Here is a 20,103-nt window from a genome sequence, read left to right as displayed (position 1 = left end):
AGAGAATTTGTCTACGAATAAAGTAATATATAATCAACTCAAAAAGAAAAACTTGATATGATATTATTCTTACTTTTATACTTCATTATGTATTTAAATATTTCATATTTAATACAATATAATCATATAATTGCCAAAAAGAAAAGGCCGGCGCTTTGGGGAAAGCTAAATAGTTTCCGGAGTGTGAAGACTTGGTCAAAATCGGTCAATTTTGTTTGACAATTTTATTTAGGGGGAAAGCAAAATAGTTTCTCCACCTCAGCTCTCTCTCTCCACCTCACTTCTCTCCCTCCACCTCATCTTCTCTCTCCACCTCATCTTCTCTCTCTCTTCTCCGATTAGGTCGCCGGCCGGAAAACTTTCCGGTCGGCGACCATGGAAAAAAAAAAAATTTCACTCACTCTCTCTCTCTCTAGAAACTCCGGCGAAGGGAAACCCCTTCGCCGGAGTTTCTAGAGAGAGTAAGTGAAATTTTTTTATTTTTTTTTCATGGTCGCCGGCCGAAAATTTTTTCGGTCGGCGACCTATCGGAGAAGAGAGAGAGAAGATGAGGTGGAGGGAGGTGAGGGGGACAGTTTTTTATTTTGAACCATATTCCCCATAAAATATGTTTCCCCGGAAACTTTTCAAAATTTTGCATATTCCCTTTAAAATTTCATACCCCGGAAACTATTTAGCTTTCCCCAAAGCGCTGGCCAAAGAAAAGTATATATTGGTATAACAACGTACATTCTCATATAATTGATAAATTGAGTAAACTTCCAAGTCGTATTAATTTTCATGATATTCTCTCATATAATTAGCAACTATAAGTCATAACTAAAAATAGTTGGCTTGGCTTCAGAAGGAGTACACCATGCCAACTAAGCTCGTATAATTGGCGAATGGAGAAATCAGATTTTTGTAAAGATGGTATCCTCGTACTGTAAGAATGATGAAGATGAGTTACTTAATACAAAATCTTGTAGAAACCTAGAAACAATAACGTTGATGTGACAACAACTTTCCTAATTCGAACATAAAATAAACTACTGGGTTGTCTTGATGAATATGTTTCCTTCAATTAATCAATTATTAATCTAAAAAAGAGAATTATTCCAATTTTTTTCATTTAATTATTGGTTAAAAGGGCATCCATGTTCGGCCAATATAGGCAAACGAAATTATATTTCCTATTTGAAGTTTTCACAAGAACATCAACAACTCTTGTAACTTCAATTACCTAAATCCACATGATATGAATATAAAAATATATATATAAAATTTGAACTTTTTAGTTTGTGCAACTTTAGCATTAGTAATTCATTGAACAAGATGGTACTGTGTCCAACTCCTAAGCAGGCAGAATCTCGACCGGCTTAGATAGACTGTCAGGATCTCGAGAGAAACATATCTCACTTCTCTGTACCCGATTCTCGACTGTCCATCTACTTGGACGATGCGAGAATAGTTATACATTGGAGAAGGGCGAACTAATAACTAAGAATATAAAGTGTAGTTGTAGGCTCTCCCCATTCATTGTCAATGAATTTCAGAGTTTAGAGCATCTCGGATGCAAATCAGCAAGATGGTGAGATCACTTACCTTTTCTTTAAAGATTAGTTTATCATTAAACATTATTAGTGACGCTAAAACAGTAATGTTATCCCAATATCTGGGGTTTAAAGAGTAAATTAAATCAGAACCATTGATAGTGGTTAACTTTTGAAAGAAAGCCGCCCACTCACCTCATACACATGAATCAAGAGGACATGATTTTTCAACCCAAATTTTGATCTGAAACAAGGAAACGGTAATCAATCACCATCCCATGATTTCATCATGACTCGTCACCTTAATCTTAACTGACATCATCTTATTTTATCGAAGTTATCTGATAGTCTGTATCCTGACTGAATTTCGGGCAGAGTATGTGATCGGATATGACTTAGAAGAAAAAGTACAATACCATTTTTTTTATAAATTTTGTCTAACTATATACTCCAGACAACATTCAGACAGAACTGAGACCAGACAAAGTCCTATTTTCTGAATTGTAATAATTTGATGTTGAATGAGAAATTTTCGCAACTCCTTTGGCTTCTTTATCTATTTACTTCTCATATAGATACGTTTTAAAACTTAATTTTAGATGATTATGATACTTTGTTAAGGCTCGGCTTTGGGTAATAAATTTTTTTTTTGGGAATAAAGATTTTAGTCTAAATATTAACTCAGGGACATATTTCTTTTTAGTCAAAAAATTGACTTGATCAAACATTGCCTCCTAATCTTCATCTTCTCTCTCCATATCTCTCTATTTCTCTCGCTCTCTCTATCTCTCTCCTATTGCTCTCTTTCTCTCACTATCTCGCACCATTTTTTTCTTGTTCTCTTATTCTTTCCCTCTTCTTCTCTTACTCTCTCACGATTCCTCATTGTCTATCTCGTACTATCTATCTCTATTACTCTCACTATCTATGTCTCTCGATTTCTCATTGTTTCTCTCTCAAACTCTCACTGTTTCTCAATCGATCTCTCATTGTTTCTCTCCCTCTCTCATACAGACACGGCTTTGGCAAAGGGAAGTGTTCCCTTCGTCAGAACCTGACATCGAAAAGGGTTTCTAGTGAAACTCTCATCGAGGATTTCGTGGCCACGAAACATTCGTGGCCACGAAACATTTGTGGCCACAAAACGTTTCGTGGCCACGAACTCTATGATTTCCACAGAGAAATCTATACAGACCGAGAGAGAGACTGCAAGAGAGAGACTGCGAGAATGATAGACAAAGACTGCGAGAGAGATATAGATAGTGTGAGAGAGAGAGAGAGATATGTCTACAACGAGAGAAATAATGAGAGTAGTCTACAACGAAAGAGAGAGAGATTTAGATTGAGAACGATAGAGAGATAGTCAGTGAGAGCGAGAGAGAGAGCGAGAGAGAGAGAGAGGGTAACAGTGAGTTAGAGAGGAAAGAAAAGAGGTGGCAGTGGTGGTAGGAGTGGTGGGAAGTTATTGTGGTGAAGGTGATAAAGAGGATGAAGATTAGAGGGCAATGTTTGATCAAGTGAGTTTTTGGTCTAAAATAAAATATTTCCCCTAGAATATACAAAAAAGAAAATGAATTCCTTAAATGATTTATCCCCCGGCGATTATTCTTTATTTCCTAAGGCCGCGGCTTTTGTTAATTATGTGGATCATCGTATAATAAAACTGAGCTTTCGGATTCCGTCAAATCATTTTGATAAATTCACAATGAAGTAACAACACTATATTCCTTGTCTGTCTTAGGCATCCGAGATTGTTAGTTATGATTTGACAAAGAAAGAAGAAGAAAAAAGCAACCGTATTTATCCAAATCTTTTTTTTTTTTTTTTTTGTTAAGAGATCCAAATCATGAGTTATGCTTGAAAATCTTTCATGATATGCTTTGAAAAGTCACTAGGGTTTCAAAACCCATAGCACTAGAATAAAACTTTCTCTAGCCCATACCCATGCTGCTTTTTTTTTTTTTTAGATTTTCTCTCCAAATGGCAATGCAAGATGGGATCGAAAAAAAAAAAAAGCAAATAAAACATTTTATATACAAGGTCATGGTATTCAAATTTTTACAAAACAATCAAATCTTAAATAGGCTATCTGAGTATTTGTAACAGGAACGAAAGACTCAATTTCGTCAATTCTTCCCTTTGGGTCTTCTGAATATCTAAAGCCAAGTCTTTCGAATCACTAGAGCCAACTTTCACCTCGTCCTAAGATGAAAAGTGCTTTTACCAAAAAACCGGGAAAAGGAACAAAAAAACATCATTTCAGTCATAAGCGTCGTTTTAAGGGTTGCTTTATGGTTAGTTTTGAAGCTTAATATTTTTCTAAAGTTTTCAAGTTTTGTTTAAGTTTCATGCATTTTAGAAAGTAGCAAGTATCAAAAGGTATGAAAGACTATCATCAAAGTTCAAACCATGACCACAAGAGATAGAGAGATAGGGTTGGAACCCACCACACTAAACACATAAAAACCATCTGAAATTGTTATACTTTGCGTTCATGACGAAATGGAAGTCCTCCAAATCACAATAATAATCTAAAAAATGCAATTGTAATCTCAAATTACTTGAATTTTCTAATGTTTTGTTCCCTTCCATAGTGCAAGCTCTCTCTCTCTCTCTAGAAAAGCCGAAAATCTCTCATCCAATCCATGTACCATAGCAAAAAGGTCTCATTACTATTATAATTTTTGTGGTACAAGAAGATCTAGAATTAGTTTGTGGATTTTCACCATAACCCACTTCTCTCTTTCTCTCTATTTTTCTCACTTAATTTCCACATTATGGAGGCACTCATCTGTGGTTGCAGATTTTCCATAGAGATGGGAATAACTAATTTAATGTCTGAATTATCAATAAGTGTAAACCCACTCAAATTTCGACGAGTCACCTCTCCACCACCCAACTCTGCGATGACATGCCGCCATCATATGGGCCCTCGTCGAGAAAAAAAAAAACTAGACCCGAACTCCGCCAAGAACTTGTGGCATTAACCTGTAAAACCCCATCAAGAAGTTTATTAGTAAGATCATAGCTAGTAAAAAGGATAACATAGTTCATAGTAAAAAAGATTCTATCTCAGAGTCTCAGTATTACTAAGGAATGAAATACTAGGAAGCTTCTTTACTCCTTTGACAGCAAGAATCAAATACCCATTGGACCCAACATCTTTTCGATACAAATACTTGTGGACCAATTAATGGAAAAAAAAAAGAATCCGATGAGCTCATGATCAATGTGTCTTTTGTCACAAACCCTAAAATCCCCCAATGCCCACACTATCTTTTTCTTTTTCTCATGAATTTTTGAGTAATAAGATTACTTTCAACGAAAAGAAAGCATGCCCATAAAAAGATAAAGAGAAGGAATAAACACCTCCACTTCCACCTAGAATACTTGAACTAGGGTTTAGGGTATTGGAGTGTAACAGAATCCTGATAAGCTATAACCAATCAATTAGTGAAGGCTCAACCAATGAATTAAAGCTAGTTTAGCATTTTGAATAGCTTTTTTTGATTCAAAAGTGGGTTTGCTTTGTAATAGAAATCTTTCCTTCCTAACAACAACAACATTTCTATGAGATTACACCAAATAAAAGTAAAGAACCAACAGATCTATTCAGAGGTGTCCACCACAAATTACCCACCTAACTCAATAAATATATTCCAAATCCGGAAAAGAAATATATGTAATGTTGAGGGGCATATACAGTTAACCTATCTTAAATTCTTCACGTGTGGTCCGAAATAATAATTTACTTAAACAACATAATCTAACAAGATACTGCAAATTACCAACGAAACTTAAGATGCTTTTCGATTAGACCTCAACTAAAGTAGAGTATCAAAACTCGGATAAGCTTAGCTAACTGCAAACTAAAGAACAACAAAAGGTAAGAAACAAAAATGAACCTAGCGAGATTCACTTTTTACGTCGGTTTTCACAGTTCATATATTCATAGTTCATCTGTCGTATACAAAACTCGACTTGTGGTCCAATAGGTGAACAAAATTTCGAAATTACCAAGCAAGTCGAAATGCTGGATTGAAATAGTTTAATGGGTCAACCGAAGTAAGTAGTTCCACCACTAAACGAATAAGTGGATGCATAGATCATGGCAGAAACAGTAGAAAAGATGTGTCTTAGAATAATGAAACAGACAGTACAATAACCAGTAGGATCCAACTAGATATTGTAAAATCCATATGAACCTAATCTTATATTTGAAGATTTTATATGATCGTATAAATATGATGGTTATGTGGTTTGTACTCAAAATGGTAAAAAATGAAAAGAAACGAAAACCCACAAAGGCAATGACCAGGTAATGGGAAGATGTGACTTGATGGCCTTACTTTACTTCAATTACGACAAGGACTAGCACTAGTTTCAGTACAAGAAATTTTTTCAGTATTACAAGACATGTTTAAGAAAAACTTGACAATCGTTGAATTGTTTATCCTAATGGTTCCGAAAAACACGGCAAAAGAATTGCCACTAAACATGCCATCAACCGTACAATAAAAACCCTATTATATGATTATATGGTGCATTAGTGGTGCACAAACCTATTATATGGAATGCACTAGACATAGTTATCGAATTAGTATATTCAACAGCTGGTAAAGCAGAGACGTGCCAATTGGTCAAACATGCATTAGATACGACAATCATAAAATATAATGTCTACCAAAAAAATTAATCTAGATGATAAGGTATTATAGGACAACAGAATTCAGAAAAGCACAGCATTGACGGAGTTTACCTGGACAGAAATGTATGATGCGTGCAAACTACCCTGCAAAAAGTAAACAGTAATGGTTTGTATCAGATAGATAACTAAAGTGACATGTTTCATGTTCTTTTTATACTGCAAAGCAAATAATAGAACATTCTTACTTGCTTGAGGAACTTAACAGTTAGAGCACTTCTTTTTATACCATTGGTAAACAACTAAATCAGCAAAAGCTTAAAAGAAGAAAACGTTTTTGAACAAAATGGGAAATACAATTGCGGATAAACCATTTTCGAGGCTTCTCAGAACATAATGACATGAAAATGTTCCCTTATGTGATAGTCCCACACCCCCCGCGAGAGTGTCCGGAGCCTATGCTACAGGTGAAAGCTCAAGCTTAGTAAGTCTCGAGGCCTTTTGGGAGGCTAGTGGAGCCTTTGCCAATAACAAAACCTCGTAACTGTGGGCTTGGGTTTGAGGTGTCTAAAGCGAGAACAATATCAATAACTGCTAAGGCTTGCGCCATCACACCTTATACATTGATCACTTTCATCAAGTAGAACGCCAATACGAAAAAATGGCAGTATTTGATTACTAATATATAGGTACGCATTATTTCAGAATGACAAAATGCTCCAAGTCAAGTTCAAGAAAAAAAAATTGTTGAGGTTTAATTTAGGTGCGTGATTTGGGGAAATAAGAAAAAGTATCCGCGGTGTAAAGACTTTCTAAAAAATTAGTCAACTTTAGTTGACTCATTTTTTTTCAATTGTTCGAGGGAAACCATTTTGAGTGAAATGATTTTCTCTCTTTCTTTCCTCTCTTTCCCTCTCTTCTCCTCTCTCTCTCTTTCTCTTACTATCTATGACGCAGCGGAAAACTCCGAAAAAGAAATAGAACTACGTCTAAAACTTATAGAACCAGAAAAAACCCTTAGATCTCCGTCTAAGACTTATAAAACCTGAAACTAACTAGATTATACTAAATAATTAATTTTTATTGATTAAACTGAACACTTAATTTTATTGATCAAACTTGATGTCTTAAACAACTACTAGATCCCCTTTATATAGCATTACGGTTTCCTAAACCTAATCAAATTCAAAATAACAACTTCTAAAAAATAAAATACTAGTTTCCTAAAATTATAAAACTACTAAAATAACTAGATTATTAGATATCTAAGATTTTTGAGCTATTTCCAAAATCTCCCTGCATGAATTTAGCCGTTTTCCGGCGAAAAAATCACCAGACGGCACTGATTTGGGGTTTTCCCTTAACTGGTTGGGGATTCCCCCAACCAGCGCAATGGTTTGGGGTTCTCTCAAACCACTAGCCGGATCTGGTTCGGTGTTCATATCTTGGAGGTGACTACACGTACTCATCCACCTCAATGGAACTGAATTTAGCAGATGTGTTCATTTACGTGCAAAACAATCAACCAAGAGTTTGGTGTTCATATTGGAGGCGACGGAGGAGATTTTGTCATTCCCAAACCATACGATTTTTCCAAAAGCAAGGATGTCCCATAAAATGTCATATTTGAGATCACAGCCTATATTTTCTTGGTGTCGTGAAACAGATGAGAATAATATCAAAATAAATCTGATGAACCTCTAAATGAAATGGGCACTGAAACCGAGTGAGAATAGCACACGCAGAATGTATGCGAACACTAGGATATCAAGAGACAAAAACCAAAATATGTATTAGAAACGAATGTAACAAATAATTAAGTGTGCTAATCAACAGCGAACAAGGCCTAGTTGATCTTCTAGAATGGAGCCTATAAAAATTCAAGATATCAAGGTTTCAGTCTATTAATGGACTCAATTGAAGAATTTGCTTTCGAACTGAAGGACCCTTTGAGATTTTCCAACAGAACCACACAATTAGTATTTCTTGAAGAAAAGTTTATCAGGTGTAGCCTAATGCCTAACTGATGTTGCACATGAATACATGATTTCTACAAGAAAATTATCGCCTTTGTTCCTCCATAGAGTTTGCATGCAACAGAGGATGTTTTATCGGACTGTGTGTGTGTGAGTCTGCTGAAAGGTGTGCATATTTTCAGAGAAAATTTTCCAACAAAGACAAGTAAACAATACAGCTAATGTGTGGGCAAGTCCTGCTTCTCTCTCATCTCATACTTAATTGCTATGTCTGTAGCTAACCGAAGGTTCTTACCTCTGTATCGAAGAAGTAAAAGATCCTCTACCCGCTAATTGTTGGCCAAGAACATGTCTATGGATTCCAATTCGCAGTTGGCCTAAAAGAAACATTAGTAAACCCCACTCCAACATCAGTGGCTCAACAAAGAAATATACATTTTATACATATGGAACTTATAGGCGAAATAAGCGGAACCTATCACCCACATATATACCGTCTATCCCAAGAGAGAGACAGTGACCAAATAGCTAACAAAAGAAAAGCATCCCGGATGGATAAGATAAAGAGGCTAATCTAGTCGAAAGAACTTCATATATATGGACATATGACAAATGAGGTAAAAAGGAATATATCCTGCATGGATGTATGGAAAACTGAATTTCACTTTCTATTATAATGTCGCCCATGAATGAACTATTATACGAGACAACCTCCATGTTGTATACATAGTGACTCAATAACTTCCACGACCCTATATCTAGAATGTGAAAACCAACACCAAATATGCACATGTTTTAGAATTAAAACAACTAATTGTAACTAATTCAGATCAATCGTAGTGGTGATTCTACAGAGCTAATGATATCTTATGCGATGTCGCGAACTTGCTACACTAAAATTAGAGAAGCACAACGTAGAACCAACGTGAACACTTGTTCTTCACCACTCCTTATAAAAGGCTTCTTAGAAACAAATTCAAGAACCTCTAACAAGGACTGAGAAATTGAGAATCACAAAGAACTAAAGAAGAATTTCAAGTAATATAAAGATAACAGTATGCCAATATTTTATCACATTTGGGCGACTATAGGGCATTTTCAAAAGCATGAACTATGTTTGCCCTCCACTTGCAAGTTGCAACAAGTATGTTAGTCGCAATACTTAGGGTGTTATTCATGATGATTCTTACTTCGGTAATGCTGACGAAAATGCTGATTTGAAGGCTTGGACACTTGAGGGTAACTAGTGGCTGTCGTTGCTGCATCATAAATACAAGCTACTATCGGTTTTGGATAGGCAAAAGGCCTCCCTCATATGTCGCAAATAGGATGGCAGAATTGATATCTGGAACTGAGGGGGGTATTCCATTGATTCCAAATTCCATGAAGCTATTCTTCTTCCAGTTGTAGCAATAAAAAGATACAGATCCCAGCTCAGTCACTCTTGTTATGATTATCTGGTCATCTTTTCCGACCACTGAATGAAAGTAGACACGACAACGATGCTCATGCCCCCAATAAAAAGGTAATGTAGTAGTTACTTCGGTCCACTTCTGCTGTGAATTAGCATTCGTACTAGAGCTAATAGTAGTGGTAGAAGAAGCCTTCTTTTTATTACCACATTAATCGTCAAATATCCACAACTTGACAATGTAATCTCTCATTTTAGCTACCAAACCCACACGCCCACCCACTTCTAATAAATCAATGTCTTGCCAAACTAGATCGTCATAATCCCTAGGCTGATTAAGAATGAAATCAGGGATTGGGATCTCTCTGAACTTCTCACTTCCCACATCAAATGCCAATTTATGGACAGGACGTTTAATCTCGTCCCAACGCTGATAGCAGAGCTCATCACTAATCCAATATATAGAACCATTCACATAAACAGAAATTGTGTCGAAGTTATACGGTGGCACCTCTTAGATCCTTCTCCATGCGTTATTTCCACCTTTGGTTGCAACTGTCAAGACCTCACACACATAATAATAACGCCTAAGATCATATCTAAATATCCTCCATATACAAACCAATTTGTGTTCATTAGTAGCAGGGTCCATCCCAAGTTGACAATCTGCGTGTAACAATCTAAAGTCTATAAATTTTCCGTACTCCTTCTGTTTTTCTGTGTATACAATTCTTGATCTAACCAATGGCATTTCTTCTTTTGTAGCTATATTGTATACAAAGGCACCCTTACCGAACTTCGACAACTTCATAAAACCGATCATACCATTTACAGGTTTCGTAATACTTCGATAAGACATCAATTTAGTAGTAGTTATGGTATGAATATCTAATGCAACAGCAGGTGCTGCTGCCTCTGTTGTTATTTTGCTTTGTTTAAACAACAAATTAGCTGTCAAGAAGATGTCCTCGGAATGAAAGTCAGGTACTTTATTTCTTCGTTTTGGGTCAAATTTTGGAACCATGATCAAGAATTGTGTCCCCGACCGCGAACGCTGTAAATTGATAAAGTAAGGGTCTTGTTCGATAAAGAAACGCCATTGTTTACATACACACTTGAATCTCATAAGAGGCAAGACTGGAACTCTGCTTAGTATCTCAAATAATAACGCATTATCACCTCCAATAATATCACCACCACCACCATTACTACTTAAACATCTCTTCTTCGTCGTAGTTTTCGTCTTCCTATTCAAACTCGTCTTCCTTTTCTTCTTAAATCTAAAAGGATTGACAATGGCTTTTACCCACTTCTTCTCATTAGTTCTCAACCACCACTACCAACATAGCAACAACAAAAAAAAAAGGAAAATAACAGATTATAGAACAATACCAACAATGATTCCTAAAACAGTTTAATAAATTTAGTGTTTAGATTAAACAGTTCAAAATAAACACTTTAACTTGAAAAATACACATACCAGTTTAGAGAACATCCTTCCTTCCCTCTTCTTCTACTTGTTGACTCTAACCAGATCAACAGAGACAGGGAGAAAGAAAGTAAAATTGGTTTTGAGGTTACCCCAAAACTGAAGGGATTTCAACAAACAAAAAATACCCAAAGCCTAGGGTTTCACTTATAACCCAAACCAGGATTTATAGTAGTATGTGTTTGGGGTTTGTCGGGAATGAGTAGTAGCCTCTGAACCGAAAGCTCCTATGAGAACTTTTGAGTTTCATTTTTTAGTGAGAGATTCAAAACTTTTAACTTAAAATAGCCCTTCTCTACTTCTTTTTCCTCTTTTTCTCTCTTTGTTGTTCACTTCCTCTCTTCAAGTAGATACTTCTCTCATCAATACGGACACAACCAAGGGGAGGGGTGGTAGTGGATCTGTGTTATTGGTTGAAATGTCCTCAATTGTCTGTGTTACTCGTTCGAGACATTTCAAATGTCTCTCAATATCTTTGTTATTCGTTTGAGACACGATATTGTGGACATTATAAGATAAATTAGTCTCATAAGACATTTAGAGACAGTTTAATGTAAATTTGGGGAGATTTTGGAGAGAGAATGTTTTTGACACTTGACAACGCTTGGGACATTTCAATAAGGGAGATAATAAAAGTAATAATAATTATCAAATTAGATTAATAATAATACAACAATATCTATTATTATATTATTATATTATTATAATACTATATTAATATTATTATTATATTACTATATGATTGTATTATTATATTATTAATATCATCTTAGTATTATATTACTATATTATTGTATTATTATCATATTATTGTGTGGGGTGAGACTAGTTTTTACCAATCTTCAACAGAAAAGTTCATCCAGAGACTACAGATACGAAAAAATCTCTGAAATTTTACGAGGAGACCAAGAACAGAGACTTTTACAGCAACACGGATCGAACCCATCTCATGTTACCTAATCGTGGACCGACTCAAAGAGAGAGTACCATCACAGAGGACTGTCTCAAACGTTATAATAGCCGTTTGAACCCACCTTCAATTGAGCTCAACGGCAATGGCTCTGGTGGGAATAGGGAATACTGGATCAAAACAGATGCTGATTGTAAGTAAACCATTAAGTTATTCTCTCTCTCTCTCTCTCTTTCTGGCTCTCTAGAAAAGTTACTAGGATGGTAAATAATGTCAGACACAACTAGGCTATCCAACGACCGATGTGGTGCCTGGAGCTATAGAACTGAAGTGATCAATTAGTAATGGCTTTGATGGATAAGAAGTAGTTTATCAATGAGTTTGATGAGATTCTATGTGTGGAAGCTTGTATGATAATATTGTGTAATAATACACCTAAGATATAAGTGATAAATGTCCGTCATTATCTCAACAAAAAAGAAACCACAATATCGAAACAAACGTAAAATCCATTTATAGATTAATCAAATAACTGTCGATAACCATATGAAGAACAATGCTCTTTAAAGAATCTGATTTCTGAAATATATCATTAATATGATAATAGTCTTCCTGTCTAAGGTGGGTCACTAATTTAGATAACTTAACCCAAGAGAGAAATAATCAAATTCTGATATCTGATTTGTTTATCGCCGACAAATTTCATACAGCAGAAATGACAGATAAGGCAGACTCGAACTTTATCTTGTTAGCAAGTGGTGTCCATGTAATTTATCAACAAGTCCTGAACTGTACCTCGATCGGGCATCCTTCCTGCTGCACCATATATTGGAGATTTGGAGCCAGCCCTCCTTTGATTAGACCCGGGTTTGCTTTAACTTATTAAATTTAAAACGAAGAGTTTATTAGTGTGAGCAGTAAGGTAATCACCGTCGTAGATTTTACTCGGTAGAGAGAGAGAGAGAGAGAGAGAGAGAGAGGGAGTGAGAGCGAGTTACAGTTTCGACGGATTCCTTCAAATCTTTCAGGAACTGATCAACAACTGGAACATGCTGAAGTGTGATGCAGATATGTATGCTGATTCATGCACAGAGATCAAGTGAAAGAGTGGCCGATAAACTACATTTAACTAAGTGATTTCTTTTTCATTTACATAATTAAAGTAACGAGCTTTCTACTCAGAACTTGAACTTCGTCACATGTCTCGCCTGTGACTTGGTGCTCGACCTAACACAGGAGCTCATATTTTGCTTTCGTCCCTGCCAGAGAGAAATAAGAGCAAGAAAAATAAGTCAGACCAAGGCAGTAGGAGAAGGATGGAAAGCTGTACCATAAGCGATCCACAGTCTCTTCCTCCCACACGGGAGCATACAAGTCGGAACTTTTTTCCACTTCTCCCGGCTCGAAAAATCATAGGTAACGACGCGATTCATCTGCGTTGCCCTCAAAGCTAGCATAATCACACCCTTGTTACCCAAACAAGTCATTGTAACGTGCTTTCCATAAAAGTCCAAGCACCATATATTTGGCATTCTGTCAACCTCCTTCCACAAGAGAGTCATCTTCTGCAACTCCCATATACACAGACATGTAGCTGCATTTTTGGTTACTAGACCAACAAGCATGACCTTCCCCTTGTTCTCTGCTAGTGTATGATCTGCAAGATATGGTGGAGCAGGAACGATATATTGTTTCCATACCCCATTTACCATATCATAAGACACGATCCCTTCTGCATTGCCACGACTATAGGGCATTTTCAAAAGCATGAACTAAATTTTCCCCTTTCCCTTGCAAGTTGCAACAAGATTCTATGTTGGTCGCAATACTTAGGGTGTTATTCATGATGATTCTTACTTTGATACTGCTGGCGAACATGCTGATTTGGAGGCTTGGACACTTGAGGGTAACTCGTGGTTGTTGTTGCTGCATCATAAATACAAGCTACTATCGGTTTTGGACAGGCAAAAGGCCTCCCTCAAACGTCGCAAATAGAATAGCGGAATTGATATCTGGAACTGAGGGGGGTATTCCATTGAATCCAAACTCCATGAAGCTATTCTTCTTCCAGTTGTAGTAATAAAAAGCTACAGATTTCTGGTCATTCACTCTTCTTACGATTATCTGGTCATCTTTCCCGACCACTGAATGAAAGTAGACACGACAACGATGCTTGTACCCCCAATAAAAAGGTAATGGAATACTTCAGTCCAATTCTGCTGTGAACTAGCATTGGTACTAGAACTAGTAGTATTGGTAGAAGAAGCCTTCTTTTTTTATCCTCACAGTAATCGTCAAATATCCACAACTTGACAATGTAACCATCCAATTTAACTAACAAACCCACACGCCCACCCACTTCTAGTAAATCGATGTCCTTTTGCCAAAATAGATCGCCGTAATCCCTATGCTGATTAAGAAAGAAATCAGGGATTGGGATCTCTCTGAACTTCTCACTTCCCATATCAAATGCCAGTATATAGACAGGACGTTTAATCCTGTCCCAACGTTGATGCCAGAGCTCATGAGTGGTCCAATATATAGAACCATTAGCATAAACGGAAACGTGGTCGAAGTGATACGGTGGCACCTCTTTGATCTTTCTCCATGCGTTATTTCCACCTTTGCTTGCAACTGTCAAGACCTCACACACATTATAACAATGCCTAAGATCACTTCTAAATATGCACCATATACAAACCAATTTGTGTTCATTAGTAGCAGGATCCATTCCAAGTTGACAATTCGCGTAAAACAAGCTTAAGTCTATAAATTTTCCATACTCCTGTTTTTCTGTGTACACAATTCTTGATATGACCAATGGCATTTCTTCTTTTGTAGCTACATTGTATACAAAGGCATCACTGAACACCGACAACTTCATGAAACAGATCAAACCATTTACAGGTTTCGTAATCAATTTAATATTAGTTACGGTATGAATGTCTAATGCAACGGCGGCAGGTGCTGCTGCCTCTGTTGTTATTTTTCTTTGCTTAAACAACAAATTAGCAATCAAGAAGATGTGAACGCTGTAAATTAATAAAGTAAGGGTCTTGTTCGATAAATGAACGCCATTGTTTACATACACACTTGAATCTCATAAGTGGCATGACTGAAACTCTGCTTAGTATCTCAAGTGATAATGCATTATCACCACCAGTAATACCACCACCATTACTACTTAAACATCTCTTCTTCTTCGCCTTCGTCTTCTTCCTTTTCAAATTAGTCTTCTTACTTTTCTTCTTAAATCTAAAAGGATTGACAATGGCTTTCACCCACTTCTTCTCATTGGTTCTTAAACACCACTACCACCAACATAGCAAAAAAAATGACAAGAACAGATTACAGATGAATACCAACAATAAACCCTAAAACAGTTACAAATAAAAACTTTAGCTGTAAAAAATAGACATACCAGTTTAGGGAACATCCTTCCTCCCTCTTCTTCTGCTTGTTGACTCCAACCAGATCACCAGAGTTAGAGAGAAAGAAAGTATTGAGGTTAACCCAAAACTGAAAGGATTTCAACAAACAAAAAAAACCCAAGCTAGGGTTTCACTTAGTTTGGATTATAACTCTAAGACAGGATTTATTAGGTATGTGTTTGGGTTTATCGGCAATTAGTAGTCTCTCAACCAAAACCTCCTATACCAATGAGTTCTAGTGAAATTTGCTTCCTTTTTTATAGTAATTTTTGGACGGGTTATTTCCTTTTGACCCCTAATTTGTGACCAGCTTCTGTTTTAGTCCTTTGTTTTTGTTTGTTTATTTTAACTTTGGCGTGTGTAGCCCCTCACAAAGTATTAGACTTTGTCTTACACATTCTTGAGAAGCACACTGAAAGAAGACATTGTAGTTCCCATGGTAAGCACTAAGCAAGCATGTTTTAAATACTCTACCTATAATTTTCTGTTTCCTGTCTTATCTACCCCGCAACACAAATTTCAGATACGTTAAAGATGAGGCACGCAATTACAAGGTTAGTTACAAAGACATATTGAAATGTATATCGACGTAGAGTTATGTCTCACTTTAAAGGTCAAGAGTTCAAGTCACGCTAAACTATTCCAAAAAAAAAGGACCTGCTAGTTCTTAATTAGGATGTCACATTTATATTTGTTTTACTAGTATGTCATTCCGTTTCTAGATTTGTGGTCGCTTTAGTTGTTACGTTTTTATTGTTGTTGTCATTAACGTCAGGTGTAAATTGTTGTTTATTTGGTTTGAATCGAGATTACAATCTCTCTGTTTTATCTTGACTAAGAAAATGTTTCGGTTTATTCTAAACATATAATACTTCTTTTCTCTGATTTATGGAGAGATAGACGATAGATGAGTATTGACTCTCAGTAAACTTTCTTTTAGTTTTATGCGCTTTGTGCATATTACGTGTGAGTGCCTTCAAACTGCCATGTCCAAATGCTCCTTTCTTGTTTGGGATTGCCATGTCGGAGGGGGTGCTAACATAGAGGGCCCACCTATGTGTAAAATTTGAAGCCCTCTATTGGCCATCTCTCCAACAAATTGCTGCCAAGTGTCAGGATACTATTCCAACAAGTAAATGAGGGTATTTTCGTCATTATACACACTTTCGAATTTGGACGGCAAAGTCTACAAGTAGCCAACTGTCTTCCTTGTTGGTTCCTTTCAATTTTGGAGGCAGAGGAGAAGAAACTCTCGATCCCCAAATCTAGGGTTTTTTTTTTTCATCTAACAAACACTTTTCCAAATCTAGTAGATTAGGGCAAAAATATCGGTTCTAATAGCTGATCTGGAACCCTTTTTCACCTCAAATTTCAGCTTCATTTTTCTCTAAGTAAGTCAAATCTTCCACTCTAATTATGTTTTCTTCTTTGTTTAATTTTGACTTACATTTTGACTCGATTGTGTTGCTTATCATGTTTTATTTGATTTTTCTGTTAATTTATCTATGATTAGATGCTAGATCTAGGGTTTTCAGGACAAGTTAGAACTGTTATCTCTAATCAGGGATAAATTTCTAGTTTTGGGTTGTGATTAAATAGAGTTAATGTTCATACTGAGTGATGATAGTTGTTGTGTTTGTTCCTTGGGGGTTTGTTTTACTTTGGGTAAAGAGGATTACTATTTTTAGGGCAGAGTTGACTTTATTAGAGCTTAATGTTTTATAGACTTGATCATGTTCAAAATTCAACCTTGATGAAATTGTGGGGGTTCTTTTACTTACGCCGAAAGAAGGATCATTTGATATTTTGAAGTTTTTGATGGGATTTTATCGAAATAAGTAGTAAATCCTGAAACTAGCTGATGACAAGTTTCATATTAAGCTAAAGCTTTTAATACCACAATGTTATAATTGTTCAGTATTCTTACCCACCCAAATCTTGAGTTTTGTCGGTAAGAAGTGGAGGCATTTTGGGTTTTGTTCGGAACACTCTGTAGTCTGTAGGACATAGCCATATAGGCGAAACATGGATTGTTGGTTGGTGTTAGTCCCACATCGGTTGTGAGAGGGTGGTGGTTGCTTTATAAGTGTGAGGGAAAGCCTCACCTCTTGAGCTAGTTGTCGGAGTGAGATAGGCCCAAGACTACAAGAGTCCAAGACCGTATTTGGGGGCAAGTAAGGCCCAATACCACACCCACTGACCCCCAATACCACACCCACATAAGATCTTTCAAAATTCATAATAATGATATAGGCGTTTTACTCTATTATGTATCAACCTATAATTCGTAGAAATTGTGCTATAATGTTATGTATAAAAACCTGATTGCGGATATTTGTTTTGATCACTGAAGGTTTTGAAACATGGAGAATCAACAAAGCTTCTGGCAACTAGGAGATGAACTTCGAGGACAGACGAAGGTCTCCGAGGATCACAAGTGGTTCATGGTTGCTTCTAAACTGGCTGAGCAAACAAGGTTAAAGGGAGAGCGTATGAACAACCTTGATTTTTCAAAGGGATCTACAGAAGTAATGCCAAAAGAGAAGATGGGGTTTCAGGAAGAAAACAAATTTGAAAACTTTAATTTCAATTTGTTGAATTTGGACTCTAAACCGAATGAAAATGTGAGCAAGCCATACTTCAGGAACGGTATCTACAATATGAATGCAGTTTTTCAGAAAAGCGCTGGCAATAATACTGGAAACATAAATCTGCCAGTATCCGGCAAGTTCAGTAACAATAAACACAGCAACAGAGAGTCCAACAACAGCGGCAGTAATAACAACGACAACAACAATAATGCTGTTGACAAGAGGTTCAAGACCTTGCCTTCGACAGAAACACTTCCCCGCCATGAGGTTCTTGGAGGTTACATTTTTGTATGTAACAATGATACCATGCAAGAAGATCTGAAGCGGCAGCTATTCGGTAATGTGTTAGAATTTTCCTCTCGTACGACTCATTGGATTTAGGTTCTACCATATTCAATTTCATTTCTTTTTTCCGCATGGGACATCTTTTCTTTTAGCTGGGTACTCAACTATTAGGTTGATATGGCTACATATTTTATTCGAATCATGAAAACGGTACCCATGAGAGAATAGGGTATTGTTTCAGAGTCAAAACATCACGAAGCTTAATTTTAAGATGTGAAGCCTCAAATTATGTTAGAAATCGGTTCTTATTGTGCCATATGCCCTTATCCATTTTGAGCGTGGATACATTTTCAACCTAGATTCTGTTTCTGTTATTTGCGGAATAACATAAAGCTCATGCTTTGACCATATGACTTGTCCATATGACTTTCCATAATGGGCACTTTTGTTGAGTATGGATTACTAAAATTCTAGTCGTTACATATATTATAGGTGAAACTTAACTCAAATATCTTAAGAGATTTATACTTAATTCTGCAGGTTTACCACCAAGGTACAGGGACTCCGTTCGAGCAATAACACCAGGATTACCTCTGTTTCTCTATAACTATACCACCCACCAGCTACATGGAATTTTTGAGGTTCGCTCCGATACTCATTATTACAGATATAGTTTCTGAATGATTTTTAGTCATTTATCGAGAAAGGAAGAATCTTATACATCATAAATAAATCTTCTTTGTTCAATGCTATGCATCCGATAACTACAGATTTTGAAACACGAAATAATCCAAGCACTGATTGAAATTAGTATTGAATACTTAATGCATAACCACTTTTTATTGTATTAATACTTCCAGGCAGCCAGTTTTGGAGGATCTAACATCGACCCAACTGCATGGGAAGATAAAAAATGTAAAGGCGAATCAAGGTTCCCTGCACAGGTATGATATATTTTAAAAGTGGGTTTATTGTTGCAAATCCAATTCCTATTTACATTCATAATCGGAAAAAGTCACTTCCCATGTGTATTAATAGTCATTGGTCCGAAACATATGTTAGGTAAGAACTCGGGTAAGGAAAATCTGCAAGGCATTGGAGGAAGATTCTTTCAGGCCAGTTTTACACCACTATGACGGTCCAAAGTTTCGTCTTGAACTATCTATCCCTGAGGTAATCTTAAGTTCAAATTTCTATTTTCTTTCTTGAACACATCTGAATGCTTTTATGAACTGAATTGTCACGATTCTGATATTTTCGTTCGGTTTTACAGACATTAGCCTTACTAGACCTCTGCGAACAAGAAGGCAGCATATAAAACTGGTTACCGATTTACTCGTGTGCTCGAGTGTGAAAAGAAGGTGTTCGTTAATGTCGTAGTAGTAATGTGAACAGTGTGAATAAATTGTGTTTTCGGATTCCCCACAAAGCGTAAGCTGTGATAGGTCATTCTGCTTCGTCGGGTCAATTATTTCAGGAAAAGTTTGCTGCAGATCGAGTTAGAGAAGGTTTTCTACCTAACTATTCTTCCGATCTCGATGATCCTGAGAGAATAAAACCCTCAAACAAATTACTCCGTAGTTGTTATATGCTGTGATTATAACTTCATATAGTCTTCAAAATTAGAAGAAAATGAAATACTGTTTATGTAAGGACATAAATGTTAAGTTGTGTGCAAGTTTAAGTTCATGATAACAGACATGAATGAGTTCAAAAGTATAAACTTGTTAATTTCAGTTTCCTTGTTTTGCTTCTAATTTATGATTGGAAGATATTTTTGCCTACTAATTTGTCCAATAGCCCTCAAATTAACTGTTCCCCTGGTGAACAACT

The 20,103-nt window shown here is 36.3% G+C and overlaps 1 protein-coding gene and 2 long non-coding RNA genes across 3 annotated transcripts; 1 reads left to right on the top strand and 2 right to left on the bottom strand.

Moving 5' to 3' along the window:
* The first annotated feature begins 3,531 nt into the window (after positions 1–3,531).
* On the top strand, positions 3,532–20,006 carry LOC147553471 (DCD (Development and Cell Death) domain protein). Its single transcript, XM_086665875.1, has 7 exons — positions 3,532–3,578; positions 16,591–16,785; positions 17,748–18,322; positions 18,811–18,911; positions 19,131–19,214; positions 19,333–19,443; positions 19,544–20,006. The coding sequence occupies exons 3-7, from the start codon at positions 17,758–17,760 to the stop codon at positions 19,586–19,588; spliced, it is 906 nt and encodes a 301-aa protein (XP_086522001.1). The 5' UTR covers positions 3,532–3,578; positions 16,591–16,785; positions 17,748–17,757; the 3' UTR covers positions 19,589–20,006.
* On the bottom strand, positions 3,956–9,484 carry LOC147553473 (uncharacterized). The gene is made up of 4 exons (XR_015236889.1): positions 9,344–9,484; positions 8,449–8,530; positions 6,292–6,324; positions 3,956–4,520 (listed from the first exon to the last, which is right to left on the bottom strand). It is a non-coding gene; the product is annotated as an uncharacterized LOC147553473 (long non-coding RNA).
* On the bottom strand, positions 12,455–15,624 carry LOC147553472 (uncharacterized). Its single transcript, XR_015238686.1, has 3 exons — positions 15,385–15,624; positions 12,962–15,274; positions 12,455–12,841 (listed from the first exon to the last, which is right to left on the bottom strand). It is a non-coding gene; the product is annotated as an uncharacterized LOC147553472 (long non-coding RNA).
* Positions 20,007–20,103: the final 97 nt, after the last annotated feature.

Source organism: Eschscholzia californica, unplaced genomic scaffold (assembly GCF_041429995.1).
Source record: "Eschscholzia californica isolate CP2 unplaced genomic scaffold, dmEscCali1.0.p SCAF_3, whole genome shotgun sequence".
Taxonomy (NCBI): Eukaryota; Viridiplantae; Streptophyta; class Magnoliopsida; order Ranunculales; family Papaveraceae; genus Eschscholzia; species Eschscholzia californica.
Note: the sequence above shows the minus strand (reverse complement) of the source record. Positions and strands in the feature narration are given on the sequence as shown.